The 13,247-nt window shown below is 46.2% G+C and overlaps 2 protein-coding genes and 1 non-coding gene across 6 annotated transcripts in view; 1 reads left to right on the plus strand and 2 right to left on the minus strand.

Moving 5' to 3' along the window:
* Positions 1 to 3,255, minus strand: part of ELAPOR1 (endosome-lysosome associated apoptosis and autophagy regulator 1) — a 69,310-nt gene extending 66,055 nt beyond the window's left edge. Inside the window, exon 1 of the mRNA XM_043460449.1 lies at positions 3,042 to 3,255. Coding sequence (XP_043316384.1) covers positions 3,042 to 3,194 — 153 coding nt within the window. The 5' untranslated portion in view covers positions 3,195 to 3,255. The remainder of the gene's footprint in view (positions 1 to 3,041) is intronic.
* C2H1orf194 (chromosome 2 C1orf194 homolog) lies at positions 845 to 8,946 on the plus strand. 4 transcript variants are annotated; one of them, XM_043460450.1, is made up of 6 exons: positions 4,349 to 4,458; positions 4,630 to 4,786; positions 7,169 to 7,285; positions 7,794 to 7,909; positions 8,241 to 8,368; positions 8,794 to 8,946. In XM_043460450.1, exons 2-6 carry the CDS (start codon positions 4,697 to 4,699, stop codon positions 8,862 to 8,864), a joined length of 522 nt encoding a protein of 173 aa, XP_043316385.1. In that variant the 5' UTR covers positions 4,349 to 4,458; positions 4,630 to 4,696; the 3' UTR covers positions 8,865 to 8,946. The 4 variants fall into 4 exon arrangements, with proteins under 4 accessions (XP_043316388.1, XP_043316386.1, XP_043316389.1 ...); XM_043460453.1 differs by lacking the exons at positions 4,349 to 4,458; positions 4,630 to 4,786 and adding an exon at positions 845 to 878; XM_043460451.1 differs by lacking the exon at positions 4,630 to 4,786 and having other exon boundaries at positions 4,254 to 4,458.
* A 1,642-nt stretch (positions 8,947 to 10,588) lies between these two features.
* Positions 10,589 to 11,020, minus strand: LOC122437548. The gene has a single exon (XR_006268357.1).
* Between the last annotated feature and the right edge of the window lie 2,227 nt (positions 11,021 to 13,247).

Below are 13,247 nucleotides of genomic sequence, written 5' to 3' on the forward strand. Positions count from 1 at the left end.
CGGTCAGAAGTTAATTAACTTGCTTGAAGTATCATCCTTACCAAGTGGCAGACTCATCACCATCCATTTACCAAAGTTTATTTCAATCTGCTTCTGCCAGATTCCGAAGCCCTATGGGCTCTTCAACACAGAATGGGAAATCCCTTTGGGGGCAATTAGCACTGAAGCCTCAGGACAAGACAGATCTGGGAAAGGCAGTTTTTTCCTCCTCTCTCATTTGATTTAGATTCACTGTGCTATAGGAAATGCTCTTTTGGTTCTCAGTTAGCACTGAGCCCAGGCTAGCACAGGGCTGAAAAATGATTCGTGAGGACAAACAGCACCCAGGTTGTTTAGTTCCACTGGTGACCCTGATTATTTTAAAACTGTGAAAGGAACGCCAAGCCCCAGCACATGTATAGCAATCTAGAACTCCCAGCTCTCTACCTCCTCAGTTGACCTTACCCTCAACCTCTTTGTTCCCTGATTCAGTCCAGATGGATGCCTCAGATTTCAGAAACAAGGCAGGAACAGTATTGCTGTCATTAGACTTGGCCTTGGCTGGTAAGAGTACTTGACTCACAAGAAATTCATATGAAGATTAAGAACAGGGAAGAGTTAGTCTACCCTGAATTGATTTTTTCACCATTTAGGATTGGAAGCCCCCAAAACTTGTTCGGTCAGTTCATACTGTCAAACAAAGAATATTATAATAATGGGTTTATTCTCTTCCTTATGGATTTGGAGTCAAAGGTGTTCAGCAGCCACTGTTTGCTCAAGAAGAGTGTAAACAAGACTTGCTGACACCTGTGGCCAATGAACAGGACTCCTAAGCCACCTTCACTCCAGCATGGGCTGTGGATCTAATGGTAAAGAAGCTGAATGGAAAATGGAGTGAGGTAACTTGAATTTGTGTTTTAACTGTATTTTCTCTTTCAATCCTCAAAGCAATCTTTTTTGAGTTGGGCATTATTGAAATACCTATTCTACAGATCTAAAAACTGGGTAGTAAGTAACAGGCAGGAACTGGAACCTGCCTGTTGAGTATGTTGATCTCCATAGCTTTCCACTGCCCTCAATTTATGCTCTGTGGCAAGGCCTTTTGCTTAGGCAAATGTCAATCATTTTAAAAGGACTAAAGGCAAAATTTGTACACAAGTTAGAGCTCTCAAATATCAGTATTCTTCCCTCCCTAGGAAGCAAGATGATACAATGTGTTTAATTTCCTAAATGTCTCATATTTGCCAAAGATCTCAACAAGAAGTGGTAGTTGAACTGTAAGATTCTTACCTTCCACTCAGGGGACTCCAATGTTGGATTCTTAGGCAAGTGACTTTGCTTGATGGAACTGGTTATCTTGATTGGTTAGACCACAGACCACCAAGGCCAGTAAGCCACATTCACTGACAAAATCATCCTATTCCCAGCCATCTTTAAAACAGGTCATGAAGTGGCTAAGTGAAAATATGGATGATCCAGGGCAGGACATTGCTGGGACTGACACAAGTTACCATTGGTAAATTTCCATTGGTAAACTTTGGAGTGACTGGAGTCACTCATTCACATTCATCAGTAAATATTCATGAGGTATATTTATTCACACACAAAAATCTCTTTTCCCACCCTCTCATTTCTTCATGATCGATTGTGTTGTAGATAGTCTAATGGTTAGAATGTTGTCGTTATTTAGTCACTAAGTTGTGTCCAACTCTTTGCAACCCCAGGGACTGTAGCCTACCAGACTCCTCTGTCCATAGGATTTCCCAGGCAAGAATACTGGAGAGGGTTGCCATTTCCTTCTCCAGGGGATCTCCCTGACCCAGGGATTGAACCTGTGTCTCCTTCTTGGCAGGCAGATTCTTTACCACTGAGCTACTCTGGAAGCCAAATGTTTAGAATAGCTTCATAATAATACATTTCCATATGGGATGGGGTTGTTTTTGCTAATCAGTAGTTAATACTGACAACTTATAAATATTTCAACCTCTCAAAACCTTAACCAAGTATGACACTTTAAATTAATTATACAGGGCTAGACTCTTAATGTATTATGAAGGTTTTCACATTTCACATAGATAACAGTAATTTTTATTTTGCTTCTCCCCATGCCTTTCATGTAATTCTTAAAAATATGTTGTTGTTGCCTCCACCATATGGTTAAAAAAAGTTACTCAAAACACAACAAATTACTGTTATTTCTATACTATAGAAACTACTGAGTTTCATTACCCCTTCATACCTTTTTGTATCCCTCCAAAAGAATGTTGAAAGGCATTTTTGGTTGGAAGACATTCACTACTTATTCTCTGAATTATGTTGGCAACATTTTAGAAACACTTGAAAAAGACTTGTGACATATGTTAGCAAAAGTCCAGAGAAAGAAACTAGAGATTGGCAGGAAGCAAGATATTAAGGAACTCAACAGTCTGACCAAAGGTGGGTCATGCACTGTCAGATACACTGAAGCAAGCATACTGGGGGAGGCAAGCTATAAACCGGATTTAGCAGCCCACAAGATAACCAGATGACTACCAAGGGGACAGAGGTGATGGGATCCTTCAGTCCCTCTCGCAGACCTCCCACCTTTACATGCCTTCCTTGAAGCCATGATACGATCACAAGTATTCCCACTTCCATCCATTACTTTCCTCTAGCCTTCCAAACTCCTTTCTTACCCCACTTCTCTCCTTTTCCACTTTCTATTTTGCCCCTCTGTACATAATCTTTTGTTTTCAACCACTTTTAAGTAATTTCATTTCAGCTGGGAAACAACTCATGTCTTCTCCCCTCGTTCCGAGCCCAGGGACTCGAGTCCCTCCTGAGCTCCTTGGAGGTGGGACCTTTCCCGAGCTCAGCAGTCCAAGCTCTGAGGGTGATCTATTCTGTGAGTCCTCCAACGGGGTGGCCCCTCCATGACGCCAGTCTGCTCCTCTTCCTTCTTCCCCCTGTCCCCAGAGAACCTAAACTCCGTGCCCTCTGAAACTGTGTCTAAGTCCCCAAGATCTCCGCCGGGATCCAAGATTTTTTTGACCTAAGTGGGGTCGGGTCGGGGAGGACAGTACCTCTTTGCAGGCGTGAAGCTCCGGTCCCGCTCCCTGAGTCACCTGGAAGGCGGTCCCAACCCAGAGCAGCAGCCGCAGAAGCCGGAGTGTGCGCGGCTCAGGTCTTCCCCTGCCTCTGGCAGAGGGATGGAGGCTGTGGCCAGGCTCAGCCATAGTGTTGTTCCGAGCGAGCGGCAGCAGCGGCTCAGGTGCTGCGGCTGCAGCTACTGCTGGCAGAAGGCGGAAAAAAAGGGGAGGGAGATTTACAGGGGGCAGGATGTAAGGGGCTGGGCTCGCTTCAGTCACCTCCCTGCGGCTACGCCAAGGCCGCCCATCCTTCCTCCTCCCTCCTTTCTCTTATCCTCCTCCTACCCACGTCGCCTTGGCAACCGCCTCCTCTTTCCCTTCGCGCGGGTTGGGCAGGGACCACGCGCTCCTCTGCCGCTCACCTGCCGGTCGCCATGGCAGCCGCCGCCGCTAGCGCGCGCCGCCCAGAAATACACGCGCCCAGGTTCTGCAACCGGCCCAGCAGGCGCGCACAAGGCTCATGCAAAGAACGCGGTGGAAACAAACTCCAAGCCATCGCCACCAAATTCATTATTTCGGGCCATCGGCTACCTATGAGCATCACTAATTTTGCAGACGTGGCGTTCTGCATACACTTATTAAGCATCTTGGTAAAAGCGACAGAAAAATGACCGCGATGATGTCTCTCCTCCAGGGATTATAGCCTGGAAGATTGGCCCGGGTAGGTGTTACCTACTGTAACAGCTGCTTCTGGGGGTCTTACTTCCACCACGCCAAACCCATTTGTGAATTTACAACCAGTCCTGTGCGAAGCCCTAGGACTCATATAGTCAAGCCGAGTTTAAGCAAGGAGAGTTTGCCTTAGCTGGGCAATTTTCCAAACACACCTGGACTCCTCTGTCTTTTGATAGCCCCATTCTGTCATCGCTCTGAGAAATCCTCTCGTAAGATTCCAAGGAGAAGGACATTTCAGGGCTGGCTATCTTTTACGAATTCTTTCCTAAACTGAAGTCTTTTGCAGAAGATCTGTAAGATGGGAGGCCGGCGTTTTTCACCGACGGCCCACGAGTGCAAATCCAGGGCTCCCGAGCACACTCGGTGGCTCTTTCGCCTCTGTGTTCCCAGTAGCCCGAGGGGCCTCCCGCGTTAGACCGCCAGGTGGCGCCCTTCTCGGAGGGACTTCGCCTTAGTCACAGAAGGCCGAGCAGTTGCCTGGCAACTGAAATTGGCGTTCCAAACAATTGGGATCCGGGCTCCTCCGCGTGCTAGGTTGTGTGCGGCTGCGCGGGTCTCTCATCCCTCTTAAGAGCGCCTCGCTCGGCGTTTTACCATGCCTCTCACCCCAGACCCTTTCCAGAACTCAGCGTTGGATAAAGATGATTCCTACTTGGGAAAGTCGCGGGCTTCCAAGGTACTGAGGTTTCTTACGCAGGTACCCAGTAGGGTCGACCTCACTCTTCTGTCGGCCTGACCGGAAGAAGTGGTAGCTTAACCCTGGTGAGGACACTGAGTCAGGTACGGGAGAGGTTTGTTTTCTGCCTGCCTCAATGATCCCATATTCAGGTCTCCCCACCTTTCACAGGTGCTTTTGAGCAGAGGGAAGTGGCGCTCTAGTCCAGAGGAACAAGGGGCACTTGCGGACCTAAGCAATGAATAGTATGACGGGGCTTGCACAGGCCCAGATTCCACCAAGCAACGCTTTGCCCTATTTAGGAAACTCTTCTATGAAGAGACGTGAGGTATAGAGTGGGAAAGAAGTATCAAACACCAGGTCATGCTTTATACACCTGTCTTTGATTCATGTTGGAATGTGTTTGCGTGTATGTGTGTTTCATAATGGTCCAGGAGGAGTAATGGACCCTAAAGCAGTGATGCAGCGGGTGGCGGTAAGATGCAAAGGGCAGGACTGATGGGGCTTTGTGGCTGACTGGATATGGGCCCAAGAGAGTGGCCAGTCTAGGAGGGCTCCTAGGTTTCTGAGGGCTTCAGTTCAGTCGCTCAGTCGTGTCCGACTCTTTGCGACCCCATGAATCACAGCACGCCAGGTCTCCCTGTCCATCATCAACTCCCAGAGTTCACCCAAACTCATGTGCATCAAGTCGGTGATGCCATCCAGCCATCTCATCCTCTGTCGTCCCCTTCTCCTCCTGCCCCCAGTCCCTCCCAGCATCAGGGTCTTTTCCAATGAGTCAACTCTTCGCATGAGGTGGCCAAAGTATTGGAGTTTCAGCCTCAGCATCAGTCCTTCCAATGAACACCCAGAACTGATCTCCTTTGGGATGGACTGGTTGGATCTCCCTGCAGTCCAAGGGACTCTCAAGAGTCTGAGGGCTTGATACCATTTACTGAATGAGGTGTCCAGGAAAAGAAGGTTTGGGGAGAATGACATTGAGATCAATGATATAGCTGTTGTTTTTTGGTGCCTGTGGGACACTCTGTGGAGATGAAGAGTAGACGACATGGTTAGGGCTGTGGGCTGATGATGTGTGGAAGCCACAGTATTCACAGAGTGGTACTTGAAGCCATAGGAGGGAATGAGCTCATCCAGTGAATGTGAGAGTCAGAAAGAGAAATGAAACCCCTGGAGAATCCCACTCAGGGGCAGAGAGAGAAAACAGAGCTGAGAAGGAAGCTGAGACATAATAGCCAGATGCAGGAGAAAAACCAGGAGGAGCTAGACCCATGCAGGATGGAGAGAACATTTTGTGGAATCAGAGTTGTGGCACCAGAAACCACTGAGGTCAAATAAGATCAGGTCTAGAAATGATCCACTTGACCTAACCACAAAGGTCATTAGCACGAGTAGTTTCAGTGGATGCTTGAGGCAGAGGTCAGACTGTATTGGGATGGAAAGGGGATGGAAAAGGGGTGGGAGAGGAAGTGGAGAGTAGTATGTGTTGACTCTGAAAGAAGGCTGGTTCAGTAGGAACATCGTAGAGTGGAAGCCAGACAGTGATGAAAGGATGAGGAAAAGCTGGACACAGATGCCAGGATAGCACAGGTCCCTAAAGTACCAGGAAGGGCTGGGTTCAGGAAGGAAGAGTTATTCTTGAATAAAAGGGACTTCCCTTTCTCTGAAATGGACAGAAAATGGATAGTGAAGATGGCAACTCATGCTTGACATGCTTGACGTTCTCAGTGAAAGGCCATCTCACCCTTCTGCTTATAGGGATGATGAGGCTTATGCAGCCTTGGAGGACTGGAAGAGCTACCTGTGCTTGCATCATATGTAACATTCCCATCTCCTTTTCATCTTTCTTGGTGATAGCATAGTGCCTGGTCCACCATTCAATTAATGCCTGATTGAGCTGAGTCACGCACACTGTGTCATATACTGGGGATGAAGGTTCCAACATCAGATAGGATGAATGAGATTTCTACTAGGTTGTAGTTGTACTCACTGGAATTCAGTCATTGATTCAGTTAGCATCTCATTTTAGAACACCATGTCTTAGGTCGCTGTGCTGGGTACTGGGGACACAGTGGTGAGCAATATGGCATTTTACATGTGATGTAGAAATCAGCTGTGTGCTTTTCATACTCATACTTGCAGGGTTTTAATGAGAGAACCAAACATTTAATGAACTTTTTTACATTCCTGCAGAAACAATGACCCTTCCTTGCTTACCGAAATTTTTTTCTCACCTGTCTAGACACTGTTCTCTTCTGATTCTCCTCTCCCGATTCTCTTGTCTCTGACTGCCCACAGCCAACCCCATTATAATATTGTGCAGTCCTCATGAACCACCTCTTCCTTTTTGGTCAGATTCTTTTTGGGAGGCTTCAGCTGTTACTCCAACAACTGCATATTGAGTTAGAATATCTTACCTCTTCCTCAAACTCAGGACTTCTGAACCTGAGCTCATTTTGCCTGTCTGCTCCCCATCCTTCACTTCATGTCCCACTTCACCCCCTTCCCTGTCTTCCTGGCCCATTTCTGTCAGTTCTAAGAGAAAACTTAGGAGAGTCAAAAGGCTGGGAGGCTTGCCCCATATCATCCTTCTCATTTAGATGTCTCGATTCAATTAAAATGGAATGGCAGGAGGGGATGGATGTCACTGATGCTACCACATCAGCAAGGCCTTCGGTAACCAAGTGTGGGTGTGGTTTCTCTTTTGCAGAAACTGCCATGTAAAAACCCAACTCACCTTGCTCAGCAACAAGAACCCTGGTGTCGACTCAGCTCAACTCCCACAATTACCTCCATGAAACGGGATGTTTTGTTTTTTTATTCAGAGGTACCTAGCATTGAAATGCTATTTCTCATTATATCCACTTAGGATTAATGACTATCCTTTTTGAAAGGCAGTCTGTCCCTGACTGCTTTAGCAGCTTTATCTTGCCCCCAATCCAAGATCCTATCAAATCTAAAACCAAATACCAACTTTATCAGGGCTATGGGAAGACAAAAGGCTTGAGTTTTGCTGCAGTTAATTATTTGGAGCAAATCATTCTCTCATTAGACTTTTCATTATAACCATGAATGAGGTAAGGCCCATTAAGCTCAAGTGGTTCCCATGTCTCCAGGAGAGCTTCCCACTCCTTAGACTTAACCACAAAACAATTCTATATGGACAAGATTTAAGAAGTCATCATGTACAGTAATTTGGTGTGTAAAGAGCTGGTGGGTCTCAGGCCCAAAAAGGGTTCACTCTGCTTTGGGAGAAGAGTAGAGCCCTATAGAACCAGACTAGAATGGGTGCACAGGTGGCAAGTTAACCCTGAGGGGGTTGGCCTCCTCTGTAGATACCGAAGGATGACCTGGATTTCCGCTTAGCAGCCTTGTACAACCACCACACAGGGACATTCAAGAACAAAAGTGAGATACTCACACACCAGGAGACCATCCAGGATACCCGCAGGTAAGTGGTGGAGGCAGAGCCTCACCCTAAGAACAATGCCATCCAATCAAGTAAGGTAAACTGTCACCTGGGAAATAATCAATAGGTTCTTATTTGTATAGATTTTTGCATTTTTTTTTTTTACTTCTGTATCTGTAATACAATTTCTGTGGGTTTTTTTTTTTTTTTCCTAAAATGAAGAGATCTTCCAAAATTGGGCTCATCCATATAAAAATTTGGTTGAGAGCCCAGAAAGGGCCTTTGGTTGCTATATTTTTGAGGCTGCATGCAACTCCTTCCCTCCTTACCTTCTCTTGATTTCATTCTCCCCTGTTCTTCCCACATCTTCCAGAATCAAGACCCAATTCCCTGGAGAATTTTTACCTGCTCCCCAACCACCTCCCATCACTTCCAGAGCTAACATCAGACATTGGATCAACCCTAAGAAGGAGTCTATTCACAGCATACAGGGATCCATAGGTAAGGGTTAGAAGACTGAGGAATGGGAGGAAGATGGGTGGTGCAAGAGTTTTTCTAAATGAACACAGGAATCACAGAGTTGAGGTGGCTGGCTATTAGGGAACATGAGGGATAACTGAGTCAGGTACATATCAGGCTAATGCCAGCAGACATGCTGACTGTAGAGCTAGGAAATGAATTCAGTTTCAGAGCCTCTGCCTTAGCCTTAGGTCAAATGGACAAGAATTTTCAGCAAAGGACAGAAACCTGGGGAAAGACCTACAGCTACCTCCCATCAGTCTTCTGTGCTTCCCTAGCTGTTAGAACCTTCTCCATGGTCCCTGTAAAAGTATGGGTGACAAAAAAAAAAAAAAAGTATGGGTGACAAATTCCCAGAAAAGGCAACAGATCTTAAATTCACAGCCCATTCCTTCTTTTCTCCACAGTGTCCCCTCACACTGCAGCCACCAATGGAGGGTACTCCCGAAAGAATGATGGTGGTTTCTTCTCCACCTAAGTGTTGACAGGCCCCTGGACTAATTAATCATTATGGAACATCCCGCCGACCACCTCCATTAAATAGATTTGTGTAAGTTGAAGCCTGGAGTATGTGTTACCCGCAAACTACAAGTTGCCACTTGACTACTCTTAAAATATGGAAGTTTCTCAACTTCTAGAAACTAATCCTATTGGGCAATATTTGCAATTCGGTCATCTTGCCGAAACGATAAGGATTTAGGACAGAACAGCACTGTTTTTGGCAGGAGACAGGTATTCACACTTTGTAAACTGGAGCCATTCAAACCATACAGATACATAGCCATTCAACCTTTCTTGAAAACTTTTCATGTGTCAGGTGCTGAGCTAATTGTTAGGGAGACAAGAATGGGCATTGTCCATTCTCTCAATGAACTTACAGACACTAACTTTAGTAGCTCTTTGTGGCATTAATATTAATGCAGAGGTCACACTTAACAGGATTTCAGACCTTCTGGATTTAGTCACTTGCTGGGCTCTCCTTCTCCATGAGAGCTCAGTCTCCCTGGTCCTTCTTCCTTGCCATTGTTCATTGTCTTAACTCTGCTGTCTCCTTGCCTGGGAGTCAATTCTTTTTTGGTTGCCTTGATTTATAGCCCCTGATTCTTACAAACAGAGCTTAACAATCTGATCCTAGGGTCTGAAAGTACCTAAAAACTAATGCATTAACGTGGTTTCTAAAATTACAAGCCACTCACAGGAACCTGCTGTCAGAATGAGCAAGAAATGACAGACCCTTTAGAATATTGTCCAATTTAAGTTCCCATTTCTAAACTTGGACAGCATATGCACTGTTGAATAAATCAGACGTGAAAGGGCTTGTTTGGTACTCAAGTGCAGGGTCCTTAAATTCCACCAAACTAACAGTCCCTCTTCTACAGAGATACTCCAATTTATTCATAGTGTTTAGCTAAGTGGCAATATTTTCAGTTCTCATTATTTAGAAGGGCTGGAAGTAGCAGAGAGGGGTGACTCTCTGGATAATCACCTCATGCGAGTTGATACTGAAAATCAAAAAATTTATTACTGCGATCCATGCATGGAGGCTTTAAATAATAGATTCCTAGACCTCTCTGATAATTATTATTCAGTAAATCTGGTGCGGGTCCCTGGAATCTGAATTCTTATAAGCTTTCCAAGTTCTCTTATGAACATATATACACATATATTGTTTAGTCACTAAATTATGTCTGATTCTTTCCCACCCCATGGACTGTAGCCCGCCAAGCGCCTCTGTCCATGGGATTCTTCAGGGAAGAATACTGGGGTGGGTTGCCATTTCCTTCTCCAGGGGATCTTCCCAACCCAGGGATCGAATCAGGGTCTCCTGCACTGCAGACGAATTCTTTACCGCTGAGCCACCTGGGAAGCCCTTATACACACATATATAGACATGCGTATACACCTACATGCCTCCACGGGCAGGCGCTGTATAGTTTCTTTAGACCGAGGGCACAAGTGTTGGTATCACACGCAAGAGTCATGATGACAAGGTGGGCCTAAAGAAAGAAAAAAAAAAAAAGGGGGGGGGCCTAGAAAAGTAAAACTGCAGCAGAGAACTAGGTCTCTGTCCCAATTCAGCTTCGCCGCCTGCGGGCGAGTCGACGCCTAGTTCGACGGCCCGCCAAAGACTCCATCCAGCCCGCTATCGACTGTCGACACGTTATCCCCAACGCCACGGGCGGCCGTGCCCTGGGGCCGGGCTCAGATCAGAATCGCCTCGATAATCAATGGCGCGGGACAAGACCGGCCTCGTCTATCTGATCAATTCATCACTTCTGAGCGCCGGGCACCATAGGACCGGCTCCGGAACCTCCGGGGCCACGGCGTTGCCACCGCCCAAGGGGCCTCGCTGCACAGCGCCCCGAGGAAGGGCTTCGCAGGAGGGAAGCTTTTCATTTCGGGTCGGCCCGGCGGGGCTGGAGTCACAACCCGATCAAATAAGATCAACGTGTAGGCCGGGGGAGGAGGCGCATGGGCAGGCACACGCACTCACACATTAACTCATCCACTCACACATTCACGCGTCCACTCACACACTCGGCCTACACGCGCCGCCCCCCACCCCCCACACACACAACACCACACAGCAATTAACAGTAACCTAACTTCCAGCCCGCTCTCCCTCCGGTGAAGGAGCGGAAGTTCGCACTCTCTTTTATAGCCCCCTGCCCCGGAGGCTTCTGGGAGGAACCACCAAGCACCGGCCCTCTCCGAGTGTGCACTTTGCTGCCCTCGCGTGGTTCGGAGGGGAACCAAAGGCCCTGGTTCAGGTCCGTTCAGTCGTTCAGTCGTGTCCAACCCCACGGACTGCAGAACGCCAGTCTTCCCGGTCCACCACCAACTTCCGGAGCTTACTCAAACTCATGTCTATTGAGTCGGTGATGCCATCCAACCATCTCATCCTCTGCTGTCCCCTTCTCCTCTCGTCTTCAATCTTTCCCAGCATCAGGGTCTTTTCAAATCAGTCAGTTGTTCGCGTCAGGTGGCCTAAGTATTGGAGTTTCAGCTTCAGCATCAGTCCTTCCAATGAATATTCGGGATTGATTTCCTTTAGGATTGACTGGTTGGATCTCCTTGCTGTCCAAGGGACTCTCAAGAGCCACAGTTCAAAAGCATCAATACTTTGGCGCTCAGCTTTCTTTATAGTCCAACTGTCACATCCATACATGACTACTGGAAAAGCCATAGCTTTGACTAGACGGATCTTTGTTGGCAAAGTAATGTCTCTGCTTTTTAATATGCTGTCTAGGTTGGTCATAACTTTTCTTCCAAGGAGCAAACATCTTTTAATTTCATGGCTGCAGTCACCATCTGCAGTGATTTTTGGAGCCCCCCAAATATAGTCCGCCACTGTTTCCATTGTTTCGCCATCTACTTACCATGAAGTGAAAGGACTAGATGCCATGATCTTTGTTTTCTGAATGTTGAGTTTTAAGCCAACTTTTTCACTCTCCTCTTTCACTTTCATCAAGGGGCTCTTTAGTTCTTCGCTTTCTGTCATCAGGGTGGTGTCATCTGCATATCTGAGGTTATTGGTATCTCTCCTGGCAATCTTGATTCCAGATTGTGCTTCATCTAGTGCAGCATTTCTCATGATGTACTCTGCATATAAGTTAAATAAGCACGGTGAAAATATACAGCCTTAACAGTACTCCTTTCCTGATTTGGAACCAGTCTGTTGTCCTATGGTTTGTTGTGATCCACACAAAGGCTTTGGCATAGTTAATAAAGCAGAAGTAGATGTCTTTCTGCAACTCTCTTGCTTTTTCAACGATCCAACAGATGTTGGCAATTTGATCGCTGGTTCCTCTGCCTTTTCTAAATCCAGCTTGAATATCTGGAAGTTCATGGTTCACGTATTGCTGAAGCCTGGCTTGGAGAATTTTGAGCATTACTTTGCTAGCATATGAGTGTAATTGTGTGGTAGTTTGAACATTCTTTGGCATTGCCTTTCTTTGGGATTGGAACAATAACTAACCTTTTCCAGTCCTGTGGCCATTGCTGAGTTTTCCAAATTTGCTGACTTATTGAGTGCAGCAGGTTCACAGCATCATCTTTTAGGATTTGAAATAGCTCAACTGGAATGCCATCACCTCCACTAGCTTTGTTCATACTGATGCTTCCTAAGGCCCACTTGATGTCTGGCTCTAGGTGAGTGATTACACCATCATGATTATCTGGGTTGTGATCTTTTTTTGTATAGTTCTGTGTATTCTTGCCACCTCTTCTTAATATCTTCTGCTTCTGTTAGGTCCATACCATTTCTGTCCTTTATTGTGCCCATCTTTGCATGAAATGTTCCCTTGGTGTCTCTAATTTTCTTGAAGAGATCGCCAGTCTTTCCCGTTCTATTGTTTTCCTCTATTTCTTTGCACTGATCACTGAGGAAGGCTTTCTCATCCCTCCTTGCTATTCTTTGGAACTCTGCATTCAAATGGGTATATTTTTCCTTTTCTCCTTTGAGCCCTGCTAAGGCAGGACAAATTCCCAGAATGCTGAATTATAATTGCCTTTGAATCTTTGTGTAACATACTTATAACCATATCTATAGTTTTCCTTTGATCTTTGATTCAAGTTCTGGATAAGATGATACAACCTCAGGATCCCTCTAGGTGAATGAGTTCTTTCTCCAGGAGAAGGCAAATTCTGATCATTCGAACACCAGCTTTCCCAGGATCTCCTCCCAAGGGAGAAGGCAAACATCATTTTACCAGAGGGAAAGGGTGAGAATGGATGACTTAAGTCCAAGGACTAAGTGGTTAGAATATCTAATGAGTAAAGGTAGGAAGGCATATCCCTGTCCCCACAAAGCCCTCTGCTACCCTTCACTTGCTTTTGCTTACTTTCATACCCAGTAAAA

Source organism: Cervus canadensis, chromosome 2 (assembly GCF_019320065.1).
Source record: "Cervus canadensis isolate Bull #8, Minnesota chromosome 2, ASM1932006v1, whole genome shotgun sequence".
In the NCBI taxonomy this organism is placed as follows: Eukaryota; Metazoa; Chordata; class Mammalia; order Artiodactyla; family Cervidae; genus Cervus; species Cervus canadensis.